The following is a 25,168-nucleotide window of genomic DNA, read 5'->3' as shown; positions in this document are numbered from 1 at the left end:
TCCACCAACATCAGACTACTATTGAAGTTTTTTTACCATCTGAGACGACCCCTCACGACCCGACACTCCTTCGCCACGCTGGCCTCACCGCTCCGCGCCAGGATCGGGGCCCCCCCTCCCGAGCCGTCCTCAGGTGACCGGACACTCATGCCTCTTCACTCCGGAAGCGACTCCTTCACCACCAGAGGCTTGGAGACTAGGTGCTCCCAACGTCAGTCACGCCACCCCATCGCTGGTTCTTTTCCTTGTCCCCTGTCCGTTCACTTCCGTGTCCTTCGTTTTCCTCTTGTCCGTTCTTATTCTTCTTCCTTCTCTTTTATAGTGCAGGTTGCATTATTAGTTTCCACATCCATCTTTAAGTTGTGATTTACTATTGTTACATTTCTCCAAATAGCTAGGCAGTCCGGCACTTTTGCTACTAAGCGCTTTCCAATCTATAGCTCCCCTCCCCAGCCCATCTCTAATCGTCCTTCTATGTGATGGGCTCTCGCGTGAGCGCCTGGCTGGGAGTTGTTTATTTCGTTTGTATGGCTGCTCGGGTTGGAAGCTGATGGTACAGAGAAGATGTAGTCAGGGGTGGAGGGGAGGATGGAGTGAGGGGGGGGGTTGCCGGGGAGAGCCCACTCCTGTCCCGCAGCACAGCAGAGCCTGGGGCAGCTGGTAAACAGCTAGTCTCTCTGCTCTCCAGCAGCAGGGAGCGCCCTGCACCCGCATTACCCATCGAATAACGACTGACCCTCCAGACGCAGGACCATGTCGAAATGCTGTAGGATACCGGAAGCTGGTCTGAGATTACCTGACGCAGTCCTGTAGAGGCGCTCATATCTGCAGCAGTCCTCGCCCACGGCTGCAGCAGAGGGATGCCACGACAGGACGAGGCGTCACTCTGGCAAAACAGTGTGCTTGACTACTGTCTGTCTAGTGTGAAACACGCACTGCTGTATGCATAACCAACAGCAAACGCCTCAGAGATGCCTTAACATTTTACCTAAGATGCACGAGACGACACAGCTGATTGCCCACTGAGCTACCAGGAGGAGTTATCATCTGATGCAGGCATTTTTGGGGTTTCGCCATACCTCAAAGTCATGGCCCAGGAAATATACCCCCACCCCTGCAGCATGAAGCGATACTGGCCGGGACTCGCAGTTGCTCAGAATGCTCGGGGGGTTGATTGGCAGATGAGGTTACTTATACACGCATGAACGTGAAGCCCCAAGTGTGACTTGGCTAACTGTAGACATGACCCAATAGTGTCAGCCTCCCAGAACCAAAACAATGTCCCGTTAAATGTTTTTTTATTGCGCCCCCCCCCCTCCCTTATATCCCTCTAAAACATTAATTTGTATTAGCACACTGGAAAGCTGGGAGCTTATTTGAAACCTTGGTTTGGGAGAGGATGACTGTAGGCAGAAGCCATGGCCTGTAGTAATCTTGCTCTTTTCAATGTAAAACCTTGTGCTCACAGTGGGTGGCGTGTTCTTGTAACCTTGCTGACACTGGCTATACGTGTCCTTTAAGCCTTCTCACTCATTACAGGCCATGGCCTGTGGCTTGAGCCTATAACTTGGACAGAATGCATTTGACATCTGTTTTGTTGTGCACTGTGAGCTACGCTATATAGCTGTGTGTGTGGCGCTATGTGTGTGTGGCGCTATGTGTGTGTGGCGCTATGTGTGTGTGGCGCTGTGTGTGTGTGTGGCGCTGTGTGTGTGTGTGGCGCTGTGTGTGTGGCGCTGTGTGTGTGTGTGGCGCTATGTGTGTGTGGCGCTATGTGTGTGTGTGGCGCTATGTGTGTGTGTGGCGCTATGTGTGTGTGTGGCGCTATGTGTGTGTGTGGCGCTATGTGTGTGTGTGGCGCTGTGTGTGTGTGGCGCTGTGTGTGTGTGTGGCGCTGTGTGTGTGTGTGGCGCTGTGTGTGTGTGTGGCGCTATGTGTGTGTGTGGCGCTATGTGTGTGTGGCGCTATGTGTGTGTGTGGCGCTATGTGTGTGTGTGGCGCTATGTGTGTGTGTGGCGCTATGTGTGTGTGTGTGGCGCTATGTGTGTGTGTGTGGCGCTATGTGTGTGTGTGGCGCTCTATGTGTGTGTGTGTGTGTGGCGCTCTATGTGTGTGTGTGTGTGTGGCGCTCTATGTGTGTGTGTGTGTGGCGCTCTATGTGTGTGTGTGTGTGGCGCTCTATGTGTGTGTGTGTGGCGCTCTATGTGTGTGTGTGTGGCGCTCTATGTGTGTGTGTGTGGCGCTCTATGTGTGTGTGTGTGGCGCTCTATGTGTGTGTGTGTGGCGCTCTATGTGTGTGTGTGGGGCGCTCTATGTGTGTGTGTGTGGGGCGCTCTATGTGTGTGTGTGGGGCGCTCTATGTGTGTGTGTGGGGCGCTCTATGTGTGTGTGTGGGGCGCTCTATGTGTGTGTGTGGGGCGCTCTATGTGTGTGTGTGGGGCGCTCTATGTGTGTGTGTGGGGCGCTCTGTGTGTGTGTGGGGCGCTCTGTGTGTGTGTGTGTGTGGCGCTGTGTGTGTGTGGCGCTGTGTGTGTGTGTGGCGCTGTGTGTGTGCAAATGCAATAGGTGTCGCATTTGCGAGAGATTAAGCTATTTGCATTGTAAATGACAATGCCATTTAGTTGTCTGTTTTCAAAACCAACACTTAAATAAAAATGTCATTTACAATGCCAATAGCTCTAACTTTTGCAAAGGCGAGACCGTTGCATTGTAAATGCTTGTTGCCTTGTGTTGCTTAGCTGCCCCTGCATTTCTGTGACTTTTCTGCCCTTTCTTGTGACCTTTGTGCCCTCTGCCACTCTTCCTTCCCCCCCCTGTTTTTTAGGTCTCGCCTATTCTATCCCGCAGGGATAAATAGACTAGCGTATAGTAAACGGGGAAAAAAGTCTACCTAGCTGCGGATCGCGTACAGTTAATGTGAGCTATGCACGTGCACATATTCACCGGCCACATCACACACCACCATATGTCTGAGCCTTGGCATCTGACTTCAAAGGCATGCGCTCCCCCGCCCTGCCCCGCCACAGCAATGCCAAGAGCTTGTCTTTTTTTTTTTTTGCATCTATTTAGCGGGGAAGCAGTGTTTTTTGTTCGGTGTTCTCTGCACCTTTCTCTTTTATTTTATATATTTTTTTTTTTCTGGGCGAAAGCCTACCGTGCTTGTTTACAGTAGCCTTGCTCCTCAAATGCTGTTTCTGTGTTGCCATCTCTCTAGGGACACTCCGCTTGAAAACGCTCTACTTGCTAGCTGCAATGCTACATCCGCTATGCTTTGCCTCTAGACATGTTGATCCCTCGCAGACTGTACTGACACTGCCCCTCCTGATTCTAAAACTGACCAACGCAGTCACCACGCAGTCTCTTCTGATGTCTGCCCCGCCCTCTCGCGCTCGCCCTCTCGCGCTCGCCCTCTCGCGCTCGCCCTCTCGCGCTCGCCCTCTCGCGCTCGCCCTCTCGCGCTCGCCCTCTCGCGCTCGCCCTCTCGCGCTCGCCCGCTCGCGCTCGCCCGCTCGCCTCGCTCGCCCGCTCGCTCGCCCGCTCGCTCGCCCTCTCGCTCGCCCTCTCGCTCGCCCTCTCGCTCGCCCTCTCGCTCGCCCTCTCGCTCGCCCTCTCGCTCGCCCTCTCGCTCGCCCTCTCGCTCGCCCTCTCGCTCGCCCTCTCGCTCGCCCTCTCGCTCGCCCTCTCTTTCTCTCCTTTCCCTTCTCTCCTCTCTCTCCTTTCTCTCTTTCTCTCTTTCTCTCTTTCTCTCTTTCTCTCTTTCTCTCTTTCTCTCTTTCTCTCTTTCTCTTTCTCTCTTTCTCTCTTTCTCTCTTTCTCTCTTTCTCTCTCTCTCTTTCTCTCTTTCTCTCTTTCTCTCTTTCTCTCTTTCTCTCTTTCTCTCTTTCTCTCTTTCTCTCTTTCTCTCTTTCTCTCTTTCTCTCTTTCTCTCTTTCTCTCTCTTTCTCTCTTTCTCTCTTTCTCTCTTTCTCTCTTTCTCTCTTTCTCTCTCTTTCTCTCTTTCTCTCTCTTTCTCTCTCTCTCTCTCTCTTTCTCTCTCTCTCTCTCACCCCCACTACCCTCAACCGCATAACTCGGGGGCACCACAACATCACCATGCGCTTCCACAGCTTCACTGAAACCCACAGCATCACTTGTTCGCCATCACTATGCGGCACCACAGCTTCACTGAACGCCACAGCATCACTCGTTCGCCATCACAACATCACTCTGCGCCACCACAGCATCAATCTGTGCAACCATTTAACACCTGGTTCAAATAGGTTCTCTCAACATCTTTTTGTTACATTTGTAATAAAGCTTGAAACATTAATATTTCACTTCTGTTTTTGGATTTTCGTCACAATAAAATACACTGAACATAATCTTCACAAGTTATTTATAAAACGTTAAGCTATTGCCATTATAAATTACAATAACTAACTTTTATTTAAGTATTAATTATTTAAAAAAATTAAAAGCCATTGTTGTTTGTAATAATACATGTAAGTCACGTAAATACAACACATATTGCATTACAAATGCTATAGGTGTCACATTTGCCCACGTTATAACTATTGGCTTTGTAAATGACAAAGCTATTAATTTTGCTATTTTCTAAAACAAAACATAAATAAAAAAATTGTCATTTACAATACCAATAGCTCAAACTTTCCTAATGCGAGACCCTATTGCATTGCAAATGCTTGTTATTGTGCCCTTTCCTGAGAACTTTCTGCCCTCTGTGCTACTCGGTCACCCCCCCCCCCTCAATTGTTGTGCACATTTGCCTTCTGTTTCCTTCGTCGCCAAAGGCCGCTGCGGCTCCACCCCCTGACTGCCCGGTCGCTGCCCCCGCCTCCCAGCTGCTACTAACTCCCACCTCCCCATGCATGGCGGTCGCGCCACTGGCGCGCGGCAAGCCAGTATGCGCCTGGACTGCACCAGAACCCCTGGCCCCGTACCAGCCATGACAACCGCTGCCACTACGACGCCAGCACTCTGCACACTCAACCCCCGACCGACCCACAACTGCTTCAAGGGTGCCTCGTAACGCACAGTCCTTTCACCTGCCGGAACTGCAGCTACACCAGCCGCAGAGCTGACGAACCACCCGCCAAGAAAGACCTCACCCACCTCTGCTGCATACTACTGAACACCCGCTACGCACGCAAACACGCAGTCTAGCTCTGGGACCTACTCAACACAATCTCCCCAGACGTCGCATTTCTGACAGACCTGGTTGAACAACTGCTCCGCACCCGGCATTGCCATAGTCATCCCAGACGGCTACAAGATTAACCGCAGAGACCGTACCAACGGAGTCAGAGGAGGAATTGCCATTGTCCACAAGAACAGCATCAGGGTCTCTACTAGCACCGACGACGTGCTCAGCCCCGACAAACACATGCATTTCCAGATCCACACTGACCCCCCAACTCCACCCTCAGAGGCACCGACTAAAGCCTCCTTGGAGACCTGAACTTTCACCTTGAGAACAACGACAGCAACTCCACCACCCTGATCGACAACCTTGGACTGAGGCAACTCGTCACAACGTCCACCCACTCCGCCGGCCACACGCTTGCCCCAGTCTTCTCCTCAAGCCCACACGTCTCCGTCAGCCACACCACCGAACTCCTCTGAACCGACCACCGCTGCATCCACTTCACCTTCCAGAAACCTACCACACACACCACCTCACCCAACAGATCCGCCGCTGGAGCAAAATCACTGGAGACCAACTACATGCAAACCTCGCTCTCAGCCCACCCACCGAGCCCTCCAACACAGACGTCGCTGCCTGCAACCTCAGACGCTGGATCGAGGACTGCGCCAACCCCCTCGCTCCGCTGAAGAAGAAACCCTGTTCCCTTCCCCCCCCCTTCCCCACAGACACCAGCAAGCGGGCCAGCTGGTTCACCCCAGAACTCCTTGATGCCAAGCAAGCCTGCCGGAAACCAAAGAAGAAATGGCACAGTGAACAAACTCCAGACAGCCACGCAGCACAAATGGACGCCGTCCGCAACCACCACCACCACATCAGGGCTGCCAGGAAGACCTCCTTCAAAGACCGCCTCGACAACGCACACGACAGCAAGGAGCTCTTCAAAATCATGAAGGAACTCTCCAACCCCAGCTCCAACACCAATGACATCCCGCCGTCGCAAGCCCTGTGCGACTCACTCGCCACCTTCTTCCACCGCAAGATAGCAGACATCCACGACCGCTTCAACACCCAGACAGCAACACAACAGACACCCCCCCCCACCTCCCCACCATCGACCACGTCCCCTTGCTAGCCTGGACCAGCGTGTGCGTCTGACACCAAGACCATGAGCACAATCCACTTCAGCTCACCCCACCTACGCATCGTCCTCAATCTCTCCCTTGAGCCCGCGACCTTCCCAGAGAGCTGGAAACACGCCGACTCCCTACTCAAAAACCCCAAGGCAGACCCAAGAGACCTCGTACTTCCGACCCATCTTTCTGCTTCCCTTCCCGGCCAAGGTCATCGAGAAAATCGTTAACAGACCGCTAACCCGATACCTCGAAGAGAACCGAATCCTGGACCCTTCCGTGTCAGGGTTCCGCAGCAACCACAGCACCGAGACAACCCTCCTCGCCGCCACCGACTACATCAGGACCCTGCTAGACAACAGGGAGACTGCAGCACTCCTCCTCCTAGACCTCTCCGCTGCCTTCGACACTGTCTGCCACCACACACTACGCGCAGACAAGGCTCTGGAATGGACCACCTACTTCCTCTCTTGCAGAACCCAGAGCATCCGCCTCCCATTCTCACCCCCCCTCCCCCCCTCTCCCCTCCCCGCTCAGTTCCAAAGCCTCGGAACATCAGCAGCATACCCCCAGGGATCCTCCCTCAGCCTCAACATTTACATGGTTTGAGCGTTGGTGTGCCAAAATGTATAATTTATATAGTTTATAATTTAGTTTGTATTCGGCAAAGGAGGCATGGAAACACAAAATTGGTATGTGTATTTGGGGCATTTTATGGTTATTTGAATGTATGAAATCTTGGAGGTCCAAGTGAGGTGGGAGTGTATGTATGATCGCCGCCTAGTGTTGGGTCCGGATGATTGCACATTGTTGTCCTGGAAGAGTCTTCGAAGTATCACGAGATAGGTGGCTCCTCCCCTGGACTACAGTGCGCATGGGCATCGACTCCATCCCCAGATTGTTTTTTTTCCGCCATTGGGATCGGATGTACTTTCGTTCTCTCCAGTTCGGAATCGACAATATTCTCGAAGCCAGAAGGCCATTTTGTCTCTTATCGTCGGTATTGTTTGCATTCGGTGCCCGGTTCTGTTCGGACTCGCCTCCAGAGTTCGACATCCAGGGAGTCGCGTGAGTCTTTGGGGCTCGAGGCCCAGTCGATGCAGCAAGACCCTCGACGACGCGACATGGAACGGAGCTCATTCAAGAAGTGTCCCGTACCCACACATCGACGTCCACCCGGTGTGCAACAAGTGCCTATCGCCGGACCACGATGAAGCCAACTGTATGGGGTTGTTCCCGTTTCTGTTAGAAGAAAACGATTCGGCTTCGGCGCGTGGCACGCATGGAGGCCCGGCAGTCGGCCACGGCACGGGTGGACATCTTAGACAGCGAGGAGGCAGGCGAACACTACGTTCAGCTGCAGATTTCACCTCCAGCGGAAGTCGACTATCAAGTGGATGTCGAAGGCCTACCCGTACAAGAAGTCGTCGACTAGGTAGGAGACGACGATGGGGCCATGGAACATAGCTCAGAGGACGAGCTATGCCCCGTTCGAACACTTACGAAGGCTCAGGTCGAGGGATCGCCTATCGACCTTACCCAAGACCTTCTATCAAAATCCACGGCCCCGCCGCCCGGCTACGGACACTTCGACGGAGCCGCCATTACAGAAAACGAAAGTGAAACCTTCAGTGTCCACACTACCTAAAGTGGTTCAGGCGCCTTCGAAACCGAAACCTTATGCTCCACCGTCGACACCCTCGTCTTCCGAGGTGTCGGGACAGCCCAAGCCGAAGAAGCCTGTCGACCCGGCAAAGTCGGTGAAATCCGTCCAGCCGAAGCAGACTAAATGCGTCGAGCAGAAGCCCAAAAAAGCCGTCCAGACTCATTCGAGCAAGGGCGTCGAGCCGAAGTCCGGGTCGAGCCGGAGCCAAGCATGGGCGTGGAGCAGAGGGCCGCAAAGGGCGTCGAGCCGAAGACCAGCAAGGGCATCGAGCCAAAGATTGGTGCCCCTAAAGTGGTTGCCCAGGACGCCAAAAAGGTCAAGCCTCGGACCGACCAGCCCAAGTCATCGACGCTCTAGTCTTCACACGTTGCTGGACCGAGGTCGTCTGTCATATCGATGAAGCCGTCCACTTCCTTCACGAAGCAGACTCCCTCAAGCGTATCAGGGACAAGGCTTCGGCAGTAGGCCCCAAAACGCCTTCCGCACCGAGGCAGTCGGTCCCCACCTCAAAGTCATCGACGCCACTCCTCTTCACATTGCCGCCGAAGGTGGCACCAAAGGCCTTCGCACCACGGGTGGCGCACGAAGCGAAAACGTTAAGTGCTGTGGGGTCGATGCCTACTCTCCCGACTGGGGCCTTGACGCATCGACCACCATTACTGGAGGAACGTTTCATCGATGCCGACACTGGGAAGCTTATGCTTTACAAGCGGAAAATAACGGCGGCGACGCCTTTGTAGTCGTATACCATTCCTTTGAAGCGCAAAAGGCCTGCTTCTGATTCACCGGTCTTGGTCGAACCACTGACTCCTCGGACTCAAAGAGTTGCCACGCCCTCGCCAACTTATTCCGATGCCGAGGATGCTGGGGATCAAGATGAGGAATACAGCTTCCCGGCCCACACAGATCCTGATGCACAACAGGACGCATGGGTGGACACAGTTGACCAGGGGATCAGCAACCCGCCCTCGACCCTCAGATATACAATATCAAAACGTTTCCCACTGAGGATTCTGCAGCATTCAATGCCTTGATTGAAAGGGCGGCTAAGAACCACGACGTTGAACTCTATGCTGACCCTGTGGAAGTGGACTTCCTCTTTGACACTTTTTCAACAGCTGAAAAGACTGTGAAAACCCTCCCAATGCTGAAAGGGGTCCTCAAGCATGCTGCGGACATTTTCAAGGAGCCCACACGGGCAAGGGTGGTCAACCCTAGAATTGAGAGAAACCGGCCGGCACCTGGCGATCCCACCTACATCAAGGGCCAGTTGCCATTGGACTCCCTGGTCGTTTCTAATTCCCGCAAGAGGGCGAATTCGCAAACCACTGGTGAAGCCCCTCCCCCGGACAAAGAGTCCAAGGTGATAGAGGCATCGGGAAAGAGAGTAGCAGCTCAGGCGGCCAATATCTGGCGTATCTCTAACACGCAGGCGCTCATGGCACGCTACGACAGGGCACACTACGACACACTAGAGACCCTGTTGCAACATCTCCCAGACCAATATAAGGAGGCTGCGGAGATGCTTATCCAGGAAGGATGCTCATCTCCAACGCTTCAATTAAGTGTGCACTAGACGTTAAGGATACTGCAGCCAGAGCAATTAACACCAGTGTGATGTTACGACGACAAGCATGGCTCAGAATCTCTGGATTTAAGCCTGAGATCCAAACTACCATCCTCAACCAGCCAGTTAACCCTGACAGATTATTTGGTCCTGAGGTGGATACCACCTTGGAAAAAATAAAAAAGGATACAGAGACTGCCAAGTCCATGGGAGCTCTCCAATCCCAACAGTTTCGGGGGAGCACTTTTCGTCGCTCAGGCAATAGGGGTGTTTCCAGAGGCCAAATGTCCCAGCAAACACAATTCAATAAAGGTGGGGCGCAATCCTCTTACCCCAAACAAAATAGAGGAGGTTATCGGGGCAACAACGCCAAGGGCAGAGGCAAGGGCAACAACTCCCGTTCCTCTGCCTCCAACAAACAGTGACGCCCTGTCACTGCCCCCGACCATTCCACACCTGTCGGGGGGAGACTCCAGCAGTTCCTGCCAGTCTGGAAATCCATCACCACAGACAGGTGGGTCAGGAAACTTATCCAATACGGTTATTGTTTGGAGCTCATATCCACTCCACCCAACATACCACCAAAACACCGTCCTATGTCCACAGAGCATTTGCACTTATTGCAGCAGGAGGTTCTCGTCATGCTGCAAAAGGGCGCTATAGAGCTCTTGCCAGTGGAGGAGGAAGGCACAGGGGTGTACTCCCTGTACTTCTTAATCCCAAAGAAGGACGGGTCCCTCAGGCCTATTCTCGACCTCCGGCCCCTAAACCAATACATTCTCTCAGAACACTTCCACATGTTAACGCTGCAGCAAGTTCTTCCGTTACTCACTCCATTAAGGGATACTTCCTCACAACCTTGGACCTCAAGGATGCTTACTTCCACATTCCACTCCATCCATCACACAAAAAATACCTCAGATTCACCATTCCAAATCGGCATTATCAATTCATGGTCCTTCCTTTCGGAGTGACCACGGTCCCCAGAGTGTTCACCAAATGTCTAGCGACAGTGGCGGCGCACCTCAGGAGACAACACATCCATGTCTACCCTTATCTGGACGACTGGCTGGTTCAGGCAGAGTCGGCCCAGCAGTGCGCCGACATGTCCCACACCATTCACCTTCTTCACAGTCTGGGCTTCTCCCTGAACTATCCAAAGTCGCACCTTCAGCTGGCCCATGTGCGGCAATATCTAGGTGCAACGATCAATACTCTGGCAGCCACGGCTCAGCCAACTTCAGCGCAGATCAACATCCAGTCGCTAATCCAACAGTTCCAACCGCAACACTTGCTTCCTGCGAGAGTGTTCATGCAGTGATGGCCTCCTGTATTTTCATAGTCCCGCACGCGAGGTTACATATGCGTCCGCTCCAGGAATGCTTAGCGCATCAGTGGAATCAGGCTCAGGGACAGTTGAAAGACCTAGTGTTGGTCACCGGTCGGGCATACAACTCTCTGCATTGGTGGAATCCACACAACCTTTGCAAGGGCCGACCGTTCCAAGAGCCTGTCCCACAGATTATCCTGACTGCGGACGTGTCTCTCCAGGGATGGGGAGCTCATGTACTCCACTACACAGTGCAGGGACTATGGACAATACAGCAGAAGATGCACATCAACTACCTAGAACTGATGGCAATCTTCATGGCACTAAAAGCATTCAAAGTACATCTGTGCAACACGGTCGTGTTGATCCGGACGGACAACATGACGGCCATGTACTACATCCAGAAGCAGGGAGGTACGCACTCTCCACAGTTGTCTCATCTGGCTCAGAGCATGTGGAAGTGGGCCATTCAGAGGAACATCTTCCTCATGGCGGAACACCTCCCAGGCAAGGACAATCAGATGGCGGACCTGCTCAGCAGGTACAGCCACCAGATGCACGACTGGGAGATACATCCATCAGTACTCCGCCCGTACTTCCAGCAGTGGGGTCATCCACAGATAAACCTGTTCGCCACAAGGGAAAACGCAAAATGCCAAAGCTTTGCCGCCAGGTTCCCTCACCCACAGTCGCAAGGCAATGCGATATGGATGAACTGGTCAGGCAGATTTGTGTACGCTTTTCCCCCAGCACCTCTCATACCGCTGGTGGCAAGAAAGCTAAAGCAACACTCGATGACTCTCATCCTGGTTGCTCCAACGTGGGCACGCCAGCCATGGTACACCACGTTTCTGGAACTCTCCGTGGTACCGCATCAAAGGCTACACCTCACGCCCAAGCTTTTGACGCAGAGCCATGGTGACATTCAGCATCCAGATCCGCAACAGCTCAACCTGGCGATCTGGTTCCTGAAGTCTTAGAGTTTGGCTACCTTGACTTGCCTCCTGAATGCATGGATATCATACGGGAGGCAAGAAAGCCCACCACCAGAGCCTGCTATGCAGCAAAATGGAAGCGGTTTGTCATTTACTGTGCTGCACACATCAACCCGCTAGATGCATCCACTCCCAACATCATCTGCTATTTGTTACATCTTTACAAATGCAATCTAGCATACGCTTCCATCAGGATACACTTATCCGCCATAGCGGCTTATCTCCAGAACAGGCAGCATCTCTCCGTCTTCAGAGTGCCTGCCATTAAAGCCTTCCTAGGCCTAAAGCGGGTCATCCCTCCCAGGACCCCGCCAGCTCCTGTATGGAACCTCAATGTGGTCCTCACCAGGTTGATGGGCCCACCTTTTGAGCCTCTACATTCATGTGAGATTCAGTTCTTGACATGGAAAGTGGCTTTTCTCATTGCCATTACGTCTCTGCGACTGGTTAGTGAGCTACAGGCGCTCACTGTACAAGAGCCATTCATTCAAATTCACTCCAACAGGGTGGTGCTGCGCACTAACCCTAAATTTCTTCCTAAAGTGGTTTCGCAGTTCCATGTCCATCAGACCATTGAACTGCCCGCATTCTTTCAAAACCCAGAAACAGTTGCCGAAAGAATGCTCCACACTCTTGACGTCAAACGAGCCTTGATGTACTACATCGATAGGACCAAAGACTTTAGGAAAACACCAACTCTTTGTTGCCTTCTCAGCCCAGGACAAAGGCAACCCCATTTGCAAAGCAGGTATAGCCAGGTGGATCGTTAAGTGCATTCAGATTTGCTATCACAAGGCTAAGCGCACTTTAACGGTCCCTCCAAGAGCCCACTCCACCCGAAAGTTGGGGGCCTCTATGGCTTTCCTTGGTAATATCCCTTTGGAAGATATTTGTAGAGCAGCCACATGGTCTACACCACACACATTTACTAAACATTACTGTGTAGATGTGCACTCCAAGCAGCAGGCAGCTGTAGGGCAGGCTGTTCTTAAAACGCTTTTTCAGACTTCTGCAGCTGGCACAGGCGGCCGCCGTTAATGGAGGGACTGCTATGTATTCTATGCTATAGATATGAATTCAGCAGCCCACATGCCTCGAACTGTATATGCTACTTACCAGTATGCATCTGTTCTTGGCATGTAGGGCTGCTGACATTCATATCGCCCGCCCTCCTCCCCGGCGCCTGTAGCGGCTGCAGACTTTTTAACACTTACTCTTGGCATGACCATCGCTTACACTATTACACTCCATCTTTGCCACAATGGCTAAAAACAATCTGGGGATGGAGTCGATGCCCATGCGCACTGTAGTCCAGGGAAGGAGCCACCTATCTCGTGATACTTTGAAGACTCTTCCAGGACAACAATGTGCAATCATCCGGACCCAACACTAGGCGGCGATCTATGGTATAGATATGAATGTCAGCAGCCCTACATGCCAAGAACAGATGCATACTGGTAAGTAGCATATTCAATATATATATATATATATATATATATATATATATATATATATATATATATATATATATATATATATATATATATATATATATATATTTACACAGCTGTCCATCCCTGTCCCAAAATAAATTTTGATGCGAAGTTAGATACTTTTTGAAATGGGTAAGAAAAATAGCAAAATGTAATATTCTATGCCGGGGCAAAATTATTTTTATCAGATTCCTTCTAGCATGAAACAAATGACATATACATTAAAGAGGAACACTGATGCATCACTCAACATAGAGCTAGAAGTGTCAGACAAGGCACCAGTTCTACAATAGAGCCTAGTATCTATAAATGTAAAATTGTGGTCTACTTTCTAGACGTTGCGACATGTGCGGGCATGGACCGATATTGCTGGATTTTTCATCCATTTTGTGATGCTATTAAAATTAGGTATTGAGTTGGCACTAGAATGCTGCATGAAGAGGCTGCGTATTATGCAAAATATATTATTGGCTCTGCAGTAGGCTGGTCCATTGCGTCTTAGTACTTTGGATGGCGAAATTAAGTCATGACATAGTTTGTATTGCCATTGGCTACCTCTTTCCTGATTATGGTTTTGTTTAGGTATATTAAGAGATAAGCAGCCACTGTAAACTACTAGTTTTCTCCCATGTGGGCAATCAATACTTTAAAATAGTCTTGTAGCTTACGGTTTCTCTAATTTTTCTTGCTATCTGCTTATGCATTTCAGTGTAGCGAATCTTGAATTGCTTTTGTTAACTTTCTAATTAATTGGAATGACTTTGCTTTAACAAAGTTACTCTTGTCACTCAATCGTTGCTCTATCACTACTTAAATCTGTACAGTTTGTAAAATATAAAATGAATATCAGGTATGTTCAGGACTCTTGGCTTAAGCTCCTTTACAAAATTGTTAATGGACTAGCATTTCATTTTTGCTTGTGGAACATATGCCCAATTTCCACGAGGATAATTGGATAGCCTTGCTCAATAGATAAATGAGACAATAGCAATTGCATTCAAAGCATGTGGTTCAGTTACTTACATTTGAGATTTGTTTTCAGTGCCCACCGCCAACACTAAAGGAAAAACATTTGTTTTCAAGTACTCCTGTTGATGTTTGATGGCTTGGACTTTTATTTAGGTTCCTTTGGTTTTCTCTTACAGCTCAGAAACAAGACTTGGCAAAAATCCATCTGGATGAGAAATTCTTCCGCTGGCTGCACAACGAGGACCAAATGGCAGTGGAGAAGTTGTCAGATGGCATTAGAAAGTTTGCTGCTGATTCAGTCAAGCTTGAAAACATGATCGCGGTAAGGAAAGCCTTGCTTTGCCCAACCACAAATCTGCACTGTGCTCACAAAGCAGAATGGTGCAATTTCTATGGTAAAGTGCTGTAGGCATGTTTCCAAGGACTACCATGTTTCTTATAGAGTAGTTTACCCTTCGTAAAACTAATGTTATCTACCTAAAGCTCATACTTCTGAATTAACATTCAGAGATCTTACCCCCTCCAAGCACATTTTATGGACCTCTTTAGCCTTAAACACCAACTCAAAATGCTAGAAGAAACTACTGCACTCATTTTGAGAAGTCCATAGGAATGTTTCCACATATCCAAAAAAGTCAGCACAGTCTTAAAGATTTGGGGGTGTGTTGGTTTTATTTAGTTTTTTTGGTCCAAGTACAGGATTTAGACAAACTCTATTTGCCTCAAAATGGAGACCTTTTGCATGAATTTGTCATTAAAAAATGGAATGTTGAGGGGAGTTGCCCACCCCACCCAGGAGGCACTGCCCGAGGGCCCCAATCAGAGCTCATTTGCAGGAGAGGTAGAGGGGACTGGCTCTGGGCACCGCACTGGGGGTGGGAAGCAGCAAAGGCCAGCTGGCTTGAACTGCAGGAGGCCCCAATATAAGCCAGGGACATACTGCTCCCCAGGGCTAGACTCCCACGATCTGCAAAGCTGATAGCTGGAGCGCTCTAGCAGAAGATAGCACGACAGAAGCCAGGGCGGCAAGTCCAGGCCTGCGGAGAGGAGCGCACGTGCTGAGGCAGGCTGGGAACGGTCTGAACCCATTTGAGGGCAAACTTACTCCAAGGGACCGGAGACGGCCTGGGTTTTGTTCAGCATACGCCTGGGGGTGGAGAGCTTTCAGAATGACGTCTAGCCGTACCAAAAAGGATGCTAACATTGAAGACCTACAGCCAGGGGGCAAACTACCAGATGGACAAGCCGTGAATTTGCCACAATCTCAGACCAGGGAAGGGGATCTAGGCCAACCTGACCAGGGAAAAGAGCCGATCAAGCTGCGCTTCATGGAACAACTGTTTACCATGCTACGGGACGACTTTGTACAGTTGAGCCAGGAGGTCTCCACGGATCTAAAGCAGGTCCGAATGGACATTAGCGATCTTGGGGACTGTTAGACCTAGCACCATTGGCGTGGGTCTCCCTTCCTTTTTTTGCTTTCGTCTCCTCTGTGTTTGATGGTGTTAGATGTTCTGGGTGCTGTGCCACTGCCATTCAGTGCCACAGCGCGAATGCTCGCTATTGTAAATTAACTGTATGAAGTGGTATAATCCTGGTTGACTCAAACATGATAAAGTCTAATTTAGTATGCCTGAGCTCCAAATATTAAAGTGCATCTTTTAGTGACGATTATATTTGTATTCTGTGTTTAAACTACCGCTTTTGGGAAGTAGATATTTTCTTTGCCAAGCTTTCCCGTGTGCTCTGCTGGTATGTGTATTGGCTGTTTGGTTTCGGAGGGTCAAGGCAAGCTGAGACCGACCTGGATTAAATAGGGAGATCGGCAGTTGGAGTATGGGGAGGGGTGACTCTTTGATCTGAGCAGGGCTGTGCCTGGCAAGGTGAATGATGGCTCCACCTCCCGCTGTGCGTCCGATGGCAGACCCCTCTCCCTCAAAGGCAGGATGCAGCCTCGTAAATAAAGTGCTCCAGGTAGACACCAAACTGGTTCTGGCTGGGTTCAGTGATTTGTGACTTTTTATGAACCGACTTTTGGGGTATAAAGATCTGTGCTGAAACCCCTACATGGGGTGTTACTTCTGGATATCAAGACTAACCTCTGTCTGTGTAACTAGAGCGAAAGGCCTTGGAAACTTTCATCCATCTTGCTGAAGCAACTACCCAAGGGCCTGATTTGAGCTTGCCTCCTGTTGAAATCTCATGGCCATTAGACTTCGCCCATCTGCCGTCCGGATTCCTATTTGAGAGGGATTCTACTAGCAGGTGAGGCCTCTGAGTTCCAGAGCCTCTAGTTCTACTGCAGGGAACGCGGGCTGAAAGTCATCGCATCGCTATTGTGGACCGCCGCAGCTAAGGAGCTGTTGCTGCTGAGAGCAATCATTGGCCTGTGTCACCAAAGTCATCGTGATCGCTATTGTGGGAAATAGGTCCTGGTGCTCTAATATACTCATCAAAGGAGTTCCCCCTTCATGCATATGCAGGGAAATTGAAGGACTTTGTGACCCGGCTTTTTCAGTATGTTGCCCCAGCGTTAAGAGGGCCAGGAGATCGTTTTGGATCGCACACACAGGGCGGATCACCTGGTACAGAATCCAGGCCAACACCAGGACATCGTCACGTGCTTTCATTCATATTGGCAAAAAGAAATGATGGCGGCAACCCGGGTTAAGGCCACTATACAGTTTGAGGGCTTGCAGGTGGGCATATACCAGGACCTCTCCCAGCCAACGCTCCGTCGCAGGACCCTGCGACCTGTCACTACATTCCTGTGGGATCTTGAGATCCGCTACAGGTGGGGACACCCCTTTAAACTACTGTGTAATATAGAAACTCATGCAGTGATTTCCCTTCAGGAGGCGCAGACAGCCCTAGGGGTTTTCGAGGCTGGTGATTTTGAGGACAATCACATGAGCGATGAGGGAGCTGAGCAAGCATCAAAGCAGAGAAGAGTGCACTGCATCAGGAAGGGCTCACGTAAACGACCCCCAGAAAAGGAATGTCGGAAGGAGCGTGAGAGGCACTTATTAAGCAGCTGCAGGCCAGAGGAGGCGGAGGGAGAATCCAGCAACAGACTGAGATGGTCCAAGTAAGTCTGCCAGACCATAGAACCATGTTGGCTGCCAGCAGATCAGGGACGAGATAAGAATGGCCATCGCTGGCGGATCCCGCTTCACACCCACTGTACGACTGGATGGTGCTGCATTGCCTCCTGCCAGATGGACCCACGCGCCAAGGCGCTATTGGTGTCCAAAGACAGGCAGTCGCTGATGTTACTTTCTAAGTTCACCTTTCGTAGAAATGTCTTACTCTTTTCTCTAAACTTTGACAACCTCCCCCCAGCTAGGAACTGAAAGCACGGGTACCTCATGGCTGTGCACGCTGCAAGAGAATGAGATCCAGTTTGACACTAAACTGGTATCTTTTGATGCATAATACACAGGGCTTTCCTACCAATCACAGATGGTACATGAACGGGTGGAACAGGGTGAGGGAGGGTTAACCTGCCAATGATGGGTTACCACAACTTGGGATTGTGTCCTATCACTCCCCATGCAACACAAGGGAAGGGACAGACACTTTCTTGGACTAAAGCTGGTAATACCCCCAACTGGGAGGACCTGGGTAGAACCCACCACCAAGGAGACATCAAGTGGAAAAGACCTCCGAATGTTGGGAGGGACGGGGGGGGGGAACCCTAGCCTGATGCACATACACCCACAATATCCCAATAGCAACCCGTAACACTTTAATAGTAAGCCTCAAGTATGCTGCCTTTAACTCTCCGGCAAAACAAAGGGCACTCTTGACGTACCTCAAAGAAATTAACTGCAATATTTGCTTCCTGCGGGAAACTAGTTTTGAAACTCAGACTGGACGCCACTCCGGTCTCGCTAGTTTGACCACCAATTATTTTCATCCATGCCAGGGAAGAAGGCGGGTGTTTCGGTGTTTGCGACACTTCTCTGGGAAGATACTAAATGTGCAGGTAAAAATACCGGGTAAGCTGCTGGCACTTAGTGTGGTTGTGTGAGGCCACAATTACACACTGGTATCATTATATGGGCCCAATGAGGGACATGAGGCGTGTCTTAGGGACGCATTATGCTCTGCCTGGAAACCTCAGGTGAGCATCTTATAGTGGGGGGGCACTACAATATAGTACAAGACCCTGCCCTTGACAGAACCACGCAATGGAAGGGTCACCAGGGAGCGCTAACTGCGTCCATGCAGCAGTGGCTGGCAGAGGTGGGACATGTGGATGCCTGGCTGCAACGTAACCCTATGACCCATAACTACACCTTCAAGGCGGCACATTAGTCTTGCGCTCGCCCAGATGACTTCTTAACCTCACCACGAATTACCCTAGGGATATTAGACATTACCAGGGGCACTGTTGCACTCCGATTACGCATCCATTAGCTCATGGAAGCGGTCAGTTGTTTCTTCCTGCGCTGAACGCAGCGAGGCTCGCTGTATCCCACACTGTCCTGCTAAGAGCTGGGGAACACTTGGTTTTACACTCGCCCGATTTTTAAACCTTGTACATTGCCCCCTACCTGTGTTTTTGCACAGCGCTTAGCGCACTAAGATTGCCACCACAGGACTTTGACCTCAGCCCCGGTCCACCGCGGCAGGAGCCGTTTGAGTGGAGGGCAGGGCCATATTTCCCTCTCCTGCCAATCAGACCACTCGATGGGGGGAGAGGAAGGGGAGAGTCGGATTCTGGACACACCCTATATCAAGAACAGAGGTTGGAGGACGCGCACGCCAAAGGGAAGCCTGTCTGCGCCCGTCTGCGACTTTCCGGGACCAGGGGTCAGGAACCCTGCCCCAAACCTGCACTCCCGAGAAGAGTCCTCACCTATACCAGATCAGAGCTTCTGAAAGGATACTGTCTCAGCAGTGCCAGCACCTGGTAAACATAGAACAAGTGCTGTACTGTCCTGTATGTGGGTTCAAGGGAGATACTAGGAACTATAACAGGCTTGAAACAGATGCAGAAACAACTAAATGGAAAATAGTCAAAATGGGACTAATTAACAGCAGATCCCTACCCAAGCACGCCCTGGAAATCAAGCTACTACTGGAAGAGCGCCTAGAGGCTCCATCACTGAAAGCTGGCTTAGAGATGGCTCAGCCCCAGACATAGCAGAAGCATTACCCCCTGGCTATAAAATTGCCCGCCTTGATGGGTAGGAGCGATGGGAGGAGGACTGGCTATTATACACCAAGCACAACTGGAATGTACAATATCCCCCCTTAATATCAACAACTCGGAAGCCTGCAGCTTCAGATTATCCTTCTCTGCAACAAGCTCCTTCACGGGAGGGCTAATCTATAGGCCCCCGGGACCCTCCACCGGGTTCCTGGACTCAGCCCCAGACCAACTGGCCAGTTTGCTCATGGAGAAAAACGCCATAACGGTGTTAGTTGATTTCAACCTCCACTTGGATGATCTCCATGACTCCTGTGCTAAGAGGTGCCTAACCGACATGGAAGCCTTGCAGCTCCCACAATTGGTCCCCTCCGCCACACATGGCAAAGGACACCTCTTAGACCCCATTTTTTCAAATGACCAAAGACTAAAAGTATCAGACCCAGTCTGGATGCCATGGACGGATCATGCCTGGATTCCATTTCAACTTCAGATCCCTATTACAGTACCAAACTAAACACATATAGTCATAGGACGGAAATGGCCCAAAAGTGTACCGGAGGCCTGGATCTGTGATCTGAAATCCTCTACACCCCTCGAAACCAAAGATCTGTATGAATCACACAGGAACTGGCATACATGGATAAATAAACCGCTCCATCAACAAATTCAGGAAGCTCCTCGACCCCCCCCTCAATTTCCCCCCCCTCCTCTTTCCCGAATCTCAGACCTCAGCCCCGTGGGAAGGACCGGTCCCCCATACTATATCCCCCCCCATAAATTCAGATCAGGTATCCGCACTACTAAAAAAAAAAAAAAAAAAATCAGGCTCTCCTTTAGACCCAGCGCCTCAACATTTTCGCCCAAGGTGGTGAATCAATCACCACTCACTTGAGGAACCTTATCAATCTCTCGTTTGAACAGGGCGTGGTTCCAAAGGAATGGAAGCACGCCATTATCAAACCTCTGCTGAAAAAGCCACACCTGGATTCAGCTGAACTCTCTATCGTCCAATATCTCTCCTGCCAATAGTGGGCAAAATGGCGGAAAAACACGAACTCTGCATCTCCACTTTCCTCAAACAAAGTAATCCACCAAACACAAATGGGGTTCAGACCCAAGCATAGTACAGAGTCAGCACTGTTAGTGGTCACTGAAACTTAAAGCCAGCTTAGATCAGGGAAAAATGGCCGCTGTGGTGCTCCTCTATCTTAGCGCCGCATTTGATACGGTTGACCACACAGTTAATACAGAGAATGGAAGAGGTGGGCATAATCGGGACAGCAAAAGAGTCGGTGGCCTCCTTTCTGAGTGATGGGTCATTCCAATGTGTTGAGGGTGAGTTCAAGTCAGATCCCTTCCCAGCACCTTGGAGTGCCTCAGGGCTCATCCCTGAGCCCTACCCTTTCAACATTTACCTCAGTCCACTAGCCCTGATCATGCAAAAATTTGGTATCTGTCGTGTCATACGCGGATGATACCCAATTAGCTTTTTCAATCTCAGACTCCCTGCACTCTGACCTCCGACAGCTTGTCCCTTGCCTCGAGAAAATCTGATCCTGGATGGCAGACTGTAAACTTAAGTTAAACTGTAATAAAACAGAGCTGATCTGGGTAACAACCCTAATCCCCACATGGACATCCCATGGCCTGCCAGCTGGGGATCACCTCCCTCACCCAAACCGACCATAAAAAATCTTGGCATGTGGCTAGATAAAAAATCTCACAATGAAGATACATGCCAAAAAGCTATCCTGCACCTGTTTTGGGATACTACATCTGCTGAGGAAGATCATGCCTCTACTCCCAGAAGATGGTAAGAACAGTGGTCCAGGCCTTGGTGGTCTCAAGGCTGGACTATGGTAACTCCCTCTTTTTGGGCTCCCCGAAATATGTACTCAACCGTCTTCAAGTCGTCCAACGCTGCAGCACGGCTACTATTAAACATACCCAGACGTCAGTCCGTTAAACCCAGACTGAAGGAACTGCACTGGCTTCTCGTTCAAGCCAGAATTAAATTCAAATCCCTCAACCTGGCTCATCGTGCTATGCACGGAAAGGGTCCAGCACTCAAAACCTGGTCACCCACTACACTCCCCTACGACAACTCAGGTCAAGCTCTAAGTTCCTCATGAAGAGTACTTTAATCAAAAGAGCCAGATGCATCTGATGCCTAAACTCTGGAACAGTCTAGATCCCAACATTCGATCTATCCAAGAAGAAACTCAGTTCAGAAAAAAACTTAAGACCTGGCACTTTCGACTGGACTAGTCTCCTTTTCCTGTTATTTTGCTCCCTTAGCGCTGAGATGCCCAAGGGTAGTCATGCGCTCTACAAATCCCATAAACATAAACATTAGCCTTTCCTGGCACTTGGAGGGGGATTATCAGAGACATAGGGTATGGAGACTTAACCATAAACAGCTTACATATGATGCTAGCATTCAAGAAGTCCAAGAGGCCATAAAAACCTTTCTGGACAACAACTATCAATCATGCCATTTGTATAGCGCACTACTCACCCGGGAGGGTCTCAAGGCGCTTGGGGGGAGGGGTATGCTACTGCTCGAACAGCCAGGTCTTGAGTTGTTTCCTGAAGGCGAGATGGTCCTGGGTCAGCCGAAGGTCACTATGATGGTCACACGCATGTACATCTACTGTGGGACACTCTTAAGGCGGTCATCTGGGGACAGTTTCTAGCGATCGCAGCCAAATGTGAACTGGGACAGGAGGGGGGGAAAGGGGCCAACAGGAGGGGCAGGTCAAAACTGGAAATGGTGCACAGCAGTACGGGGGCTGTCCAGACACAGCCAGCTTACGAATGTCCACAAGCAGCTGAAAGCACTGGACTTCGATAGGGCTGAATACTCCTTTCTCTGCACCAAGCAACGCTTTCATGATTGGGGTGAATGGTGGGAAGCTATTGGCCTGCCAGATACACTCTCAAATAATCCAACGCCGCATAGTAGAGATAGAAACCCCACATGGTAACAGTGCACGGAGATGACCTAATAGCTCTTGAATTCGAAAACTTACACAGTGCTCTATATGGCAGATTCCTTAGATGAAGCAGCGGCATATGTCGCTCTGGCACAGGTCGCCTGTCTATTTTGGAAAAGGTGATGGACAGAGTTTCTGAATGATGCAGAATACTCTTACCAAGTCAATAGATCATGGTTTTAATCCATCACTGTTTTTTAGCTCACTGCACCATCCCAGCTCAGAACTTGGCTATATGCAAATTAGTCTGTTCCTGTCCCAGTGCATGATGGGAACAGGGCAAACCAAACTACCAAGCCAATTCTTATACTGGGAAGGAAACAAGCTTCCGGGGACCGGTTTCTGGCATCTCAGGTCGCCTGTCTCCCAGCCACAGCGCAGACAAACTAGATGCGAACAAAGCCAGACGAGGTGCTGAGGGCGATCCAGGGACTGGTGTTGGACAAGACTCCAGGGGAAAGATGGGTTTTACTCTGAAGTTTACTAGATTTTTTGCCTTGAGTTTGGTCCTGCTAGTCGCGCAACTCTTAACTCCTTCTGCACTGAAGGAACTATACCCACTTCGATGCGCATGGCCACAGTGGTGGTCTTGCCGAAGCTGGGCAAGGAGCTGAAGAAATGCGCTTCATACCACCCCATCTCGCTATTGAATGTAGATGTTCAATTCTTCACCAACATACTGGCCGCTCGCTTGGCACCACACATGCAGGAGTTTTTGGACCCAGACCAGTCTGGATTCATACCCGAAAGAGGTTTTAGTGATGGCACCAGACGATTGTCACCTCATCGACCAGACCCAACGCTCTCCGATACCAACCATGCTCCTGTCAGATGCCGAGAAGGCTTTTAATCTGGTCCAGTGGCCATATCTGCGCCTGGTCTTGATGAGATTTGGCCTGGGACCACGATTCTTGCAGTGGGTCAACAGCACATAAAAAGCACCTGAGGCAAGAATTGATGTGAATAGGTTCAGGTCTCAACCCTTTAAAATCTGGAGAGGCACTAGACAGGGGTGTATAACCCCATTTGCTCTGTATAAGGAGCCTTTTGTGAAGCGTATCCAACATGTTGCAATCTCTGCAACTTACATGGGGGCTAGGGTATACAAAATTTCCCTCTACACTGATGCGGTGCCATTTCACACTCTACCACTCCCCTCCATACCTCCAGTCATGCAGGAATTCACTGAATGTGTCCGGGTCTCATGCTTTAAGATTAATAATCAAACCGCACAAGCTCTTAGCCTCGCCATTCTTAGTGTCGACCTAGGCCGATTAAAATCGGACTTTCCCTTTGGGTGCAGAATTCTTTGCTTTGATTAAATACTGTCCCGATTTCCAGGTTTTAACGGGCTCCGGTCCATGTTGAAAAAGTCGCGGTCTTGCTGCGATGAGAAGGCCTCGATGTCCGAGTAACTCGACTCCGCAGATTCCGCCTCAAAGAGACGGGAGAAACTCGAGACCGCACGCAAACAATACCGACGTAGGTAACGAAGGTCTTTTGACCTTAAAGAAGTAAGTTTTCTCGGTTCCGACAGACGTCGAGACCGCATCCGAACCCAATGGCGGAAAAAAACAATCTGGGGATGGAGCCGATGCCCATGCGCACTGTAGTCCAGGGGAGGAGCCACCTATCTCAGGATACTTCGAAGACTCTTCCAGGACAACAAGGTGCGATCATCCGGACCCAACACTAGGCGGCGATCACTAGGCGGCGATCTATGCAAAAGATATGAATGTTAGCAGCCCTACATGCCAAGAACAGATGCATACTGGTAAGTAGCATATTCATTAATGAACGTACATGCCCCATGTACTTGTGAGTGCTCGGACTTACTAGGGATCTATTCCTCCTATTTTGTTTCCCCATCGGCCTGTAGGATGTAGGTGGTGGTTTTTGTTCTGAAAATAGAATAAAAAGATGTAAATCATAAAACTGAATGTTAATGTTTGCTCCATTTTAAAGAGTCCTACTTCTGTTTTTCCAATACAATCCTGTCCCGGGAACTTTGAGGTTGATGTAGTAGCTCATCAGCATTATTAATCTAGTCATCTCCTTTGGCCTAAATGTGGCTACTCGAGTATTTGACATGCATGACCGTAGCAGTTCCTCTAAGAAAATGTGCGTTTTATCCTTATCTGGGTGATTGGTTTCCCAATGCAAGCACCCAACACCAGGTGAGACCAGATCTGACCATTTAACAGTTTGCAAATTGGAGAAGTGACATCAGACCAAAGTTACCGTTTCCAGATTAGCATCCAAATAGGTCACAGAAAAAGCGCATCCTTCATTACCCTTTGTTTCGGTGTATTAGATTAACTTTAAATTGAGAAGTAATTCTCCAGTTGCCTGCAAGAGAACACTTCTCCTATGCTCTGCAGTGTTTCGTTTCTAATTGTCCTTGATGACTACACATGAGCCCGCTCTAGAAGTGTCTAGAGGGTAAGTTAAGTCTGAAAGCCACAACTGGAAATAACAATTGCAGTAAAACCGTCTCTACGGTGGTGGTGTCAAACAAGCTAATCCCGGGTGTTTTTTTTTTTTTTTTTTTTTCTTTCCCTCTGAGAAAATGGAACAAACAGTTGTCACAGGTGCTTCTCTTGTCGGTTGATGGAATCCACCCTGAGCCATCCAAGGTTGATGGATGAAAAAGGAACTCTAATATCTCTAGAATTGGGAAGTTTCTTGCTCTCAAATCTTTCAGTCTATGAAAAC

General features: G+C 50.1%; 1 protein-coding gene across 1 annotated transcript in view; it reads left to right on the top strand.

Annotated features, from left to right (window-relative positions):
- Positions 1-25,168, top strand: part of TALDO1 (transaldolase 1) — a 110,244-nt gene that overhangs the window by 73,011 nt on the left and 12,065 nt on the right. Inside the window, exon 7 of the mRNA XM_078682811.1 lies at positions 14,473-14,618. Coding sequence (XP_078538937.1) covers positions 14,473-14,618 — 146 coding nt within the window. The remainder of the gene's footprint in view (positions 1-14,472; positions 14,619-25,168) is intronic.

The sequence above is a fragment of the Lissotriton helveticus genome, chromosome 3_1 (assembly GCF_964261635.1).
Source record: "Lissotriton helveticus chromosome 3_1, aLisHel1.1, whole genome shotgun sequence".
Classification (NCBI taxonomy): domain Eukaryota; kingdom Metazoa; phylum Chordata; class Amphibia; order Caudata; family Salamandridae; genus Lissotriton; species Lissotriton helveticus.
The sequence above is the reverse complement of the archived record's forward strand: the minus strand, read 5'-3'. Positions and strand labels throughout refer to the sequence as shown.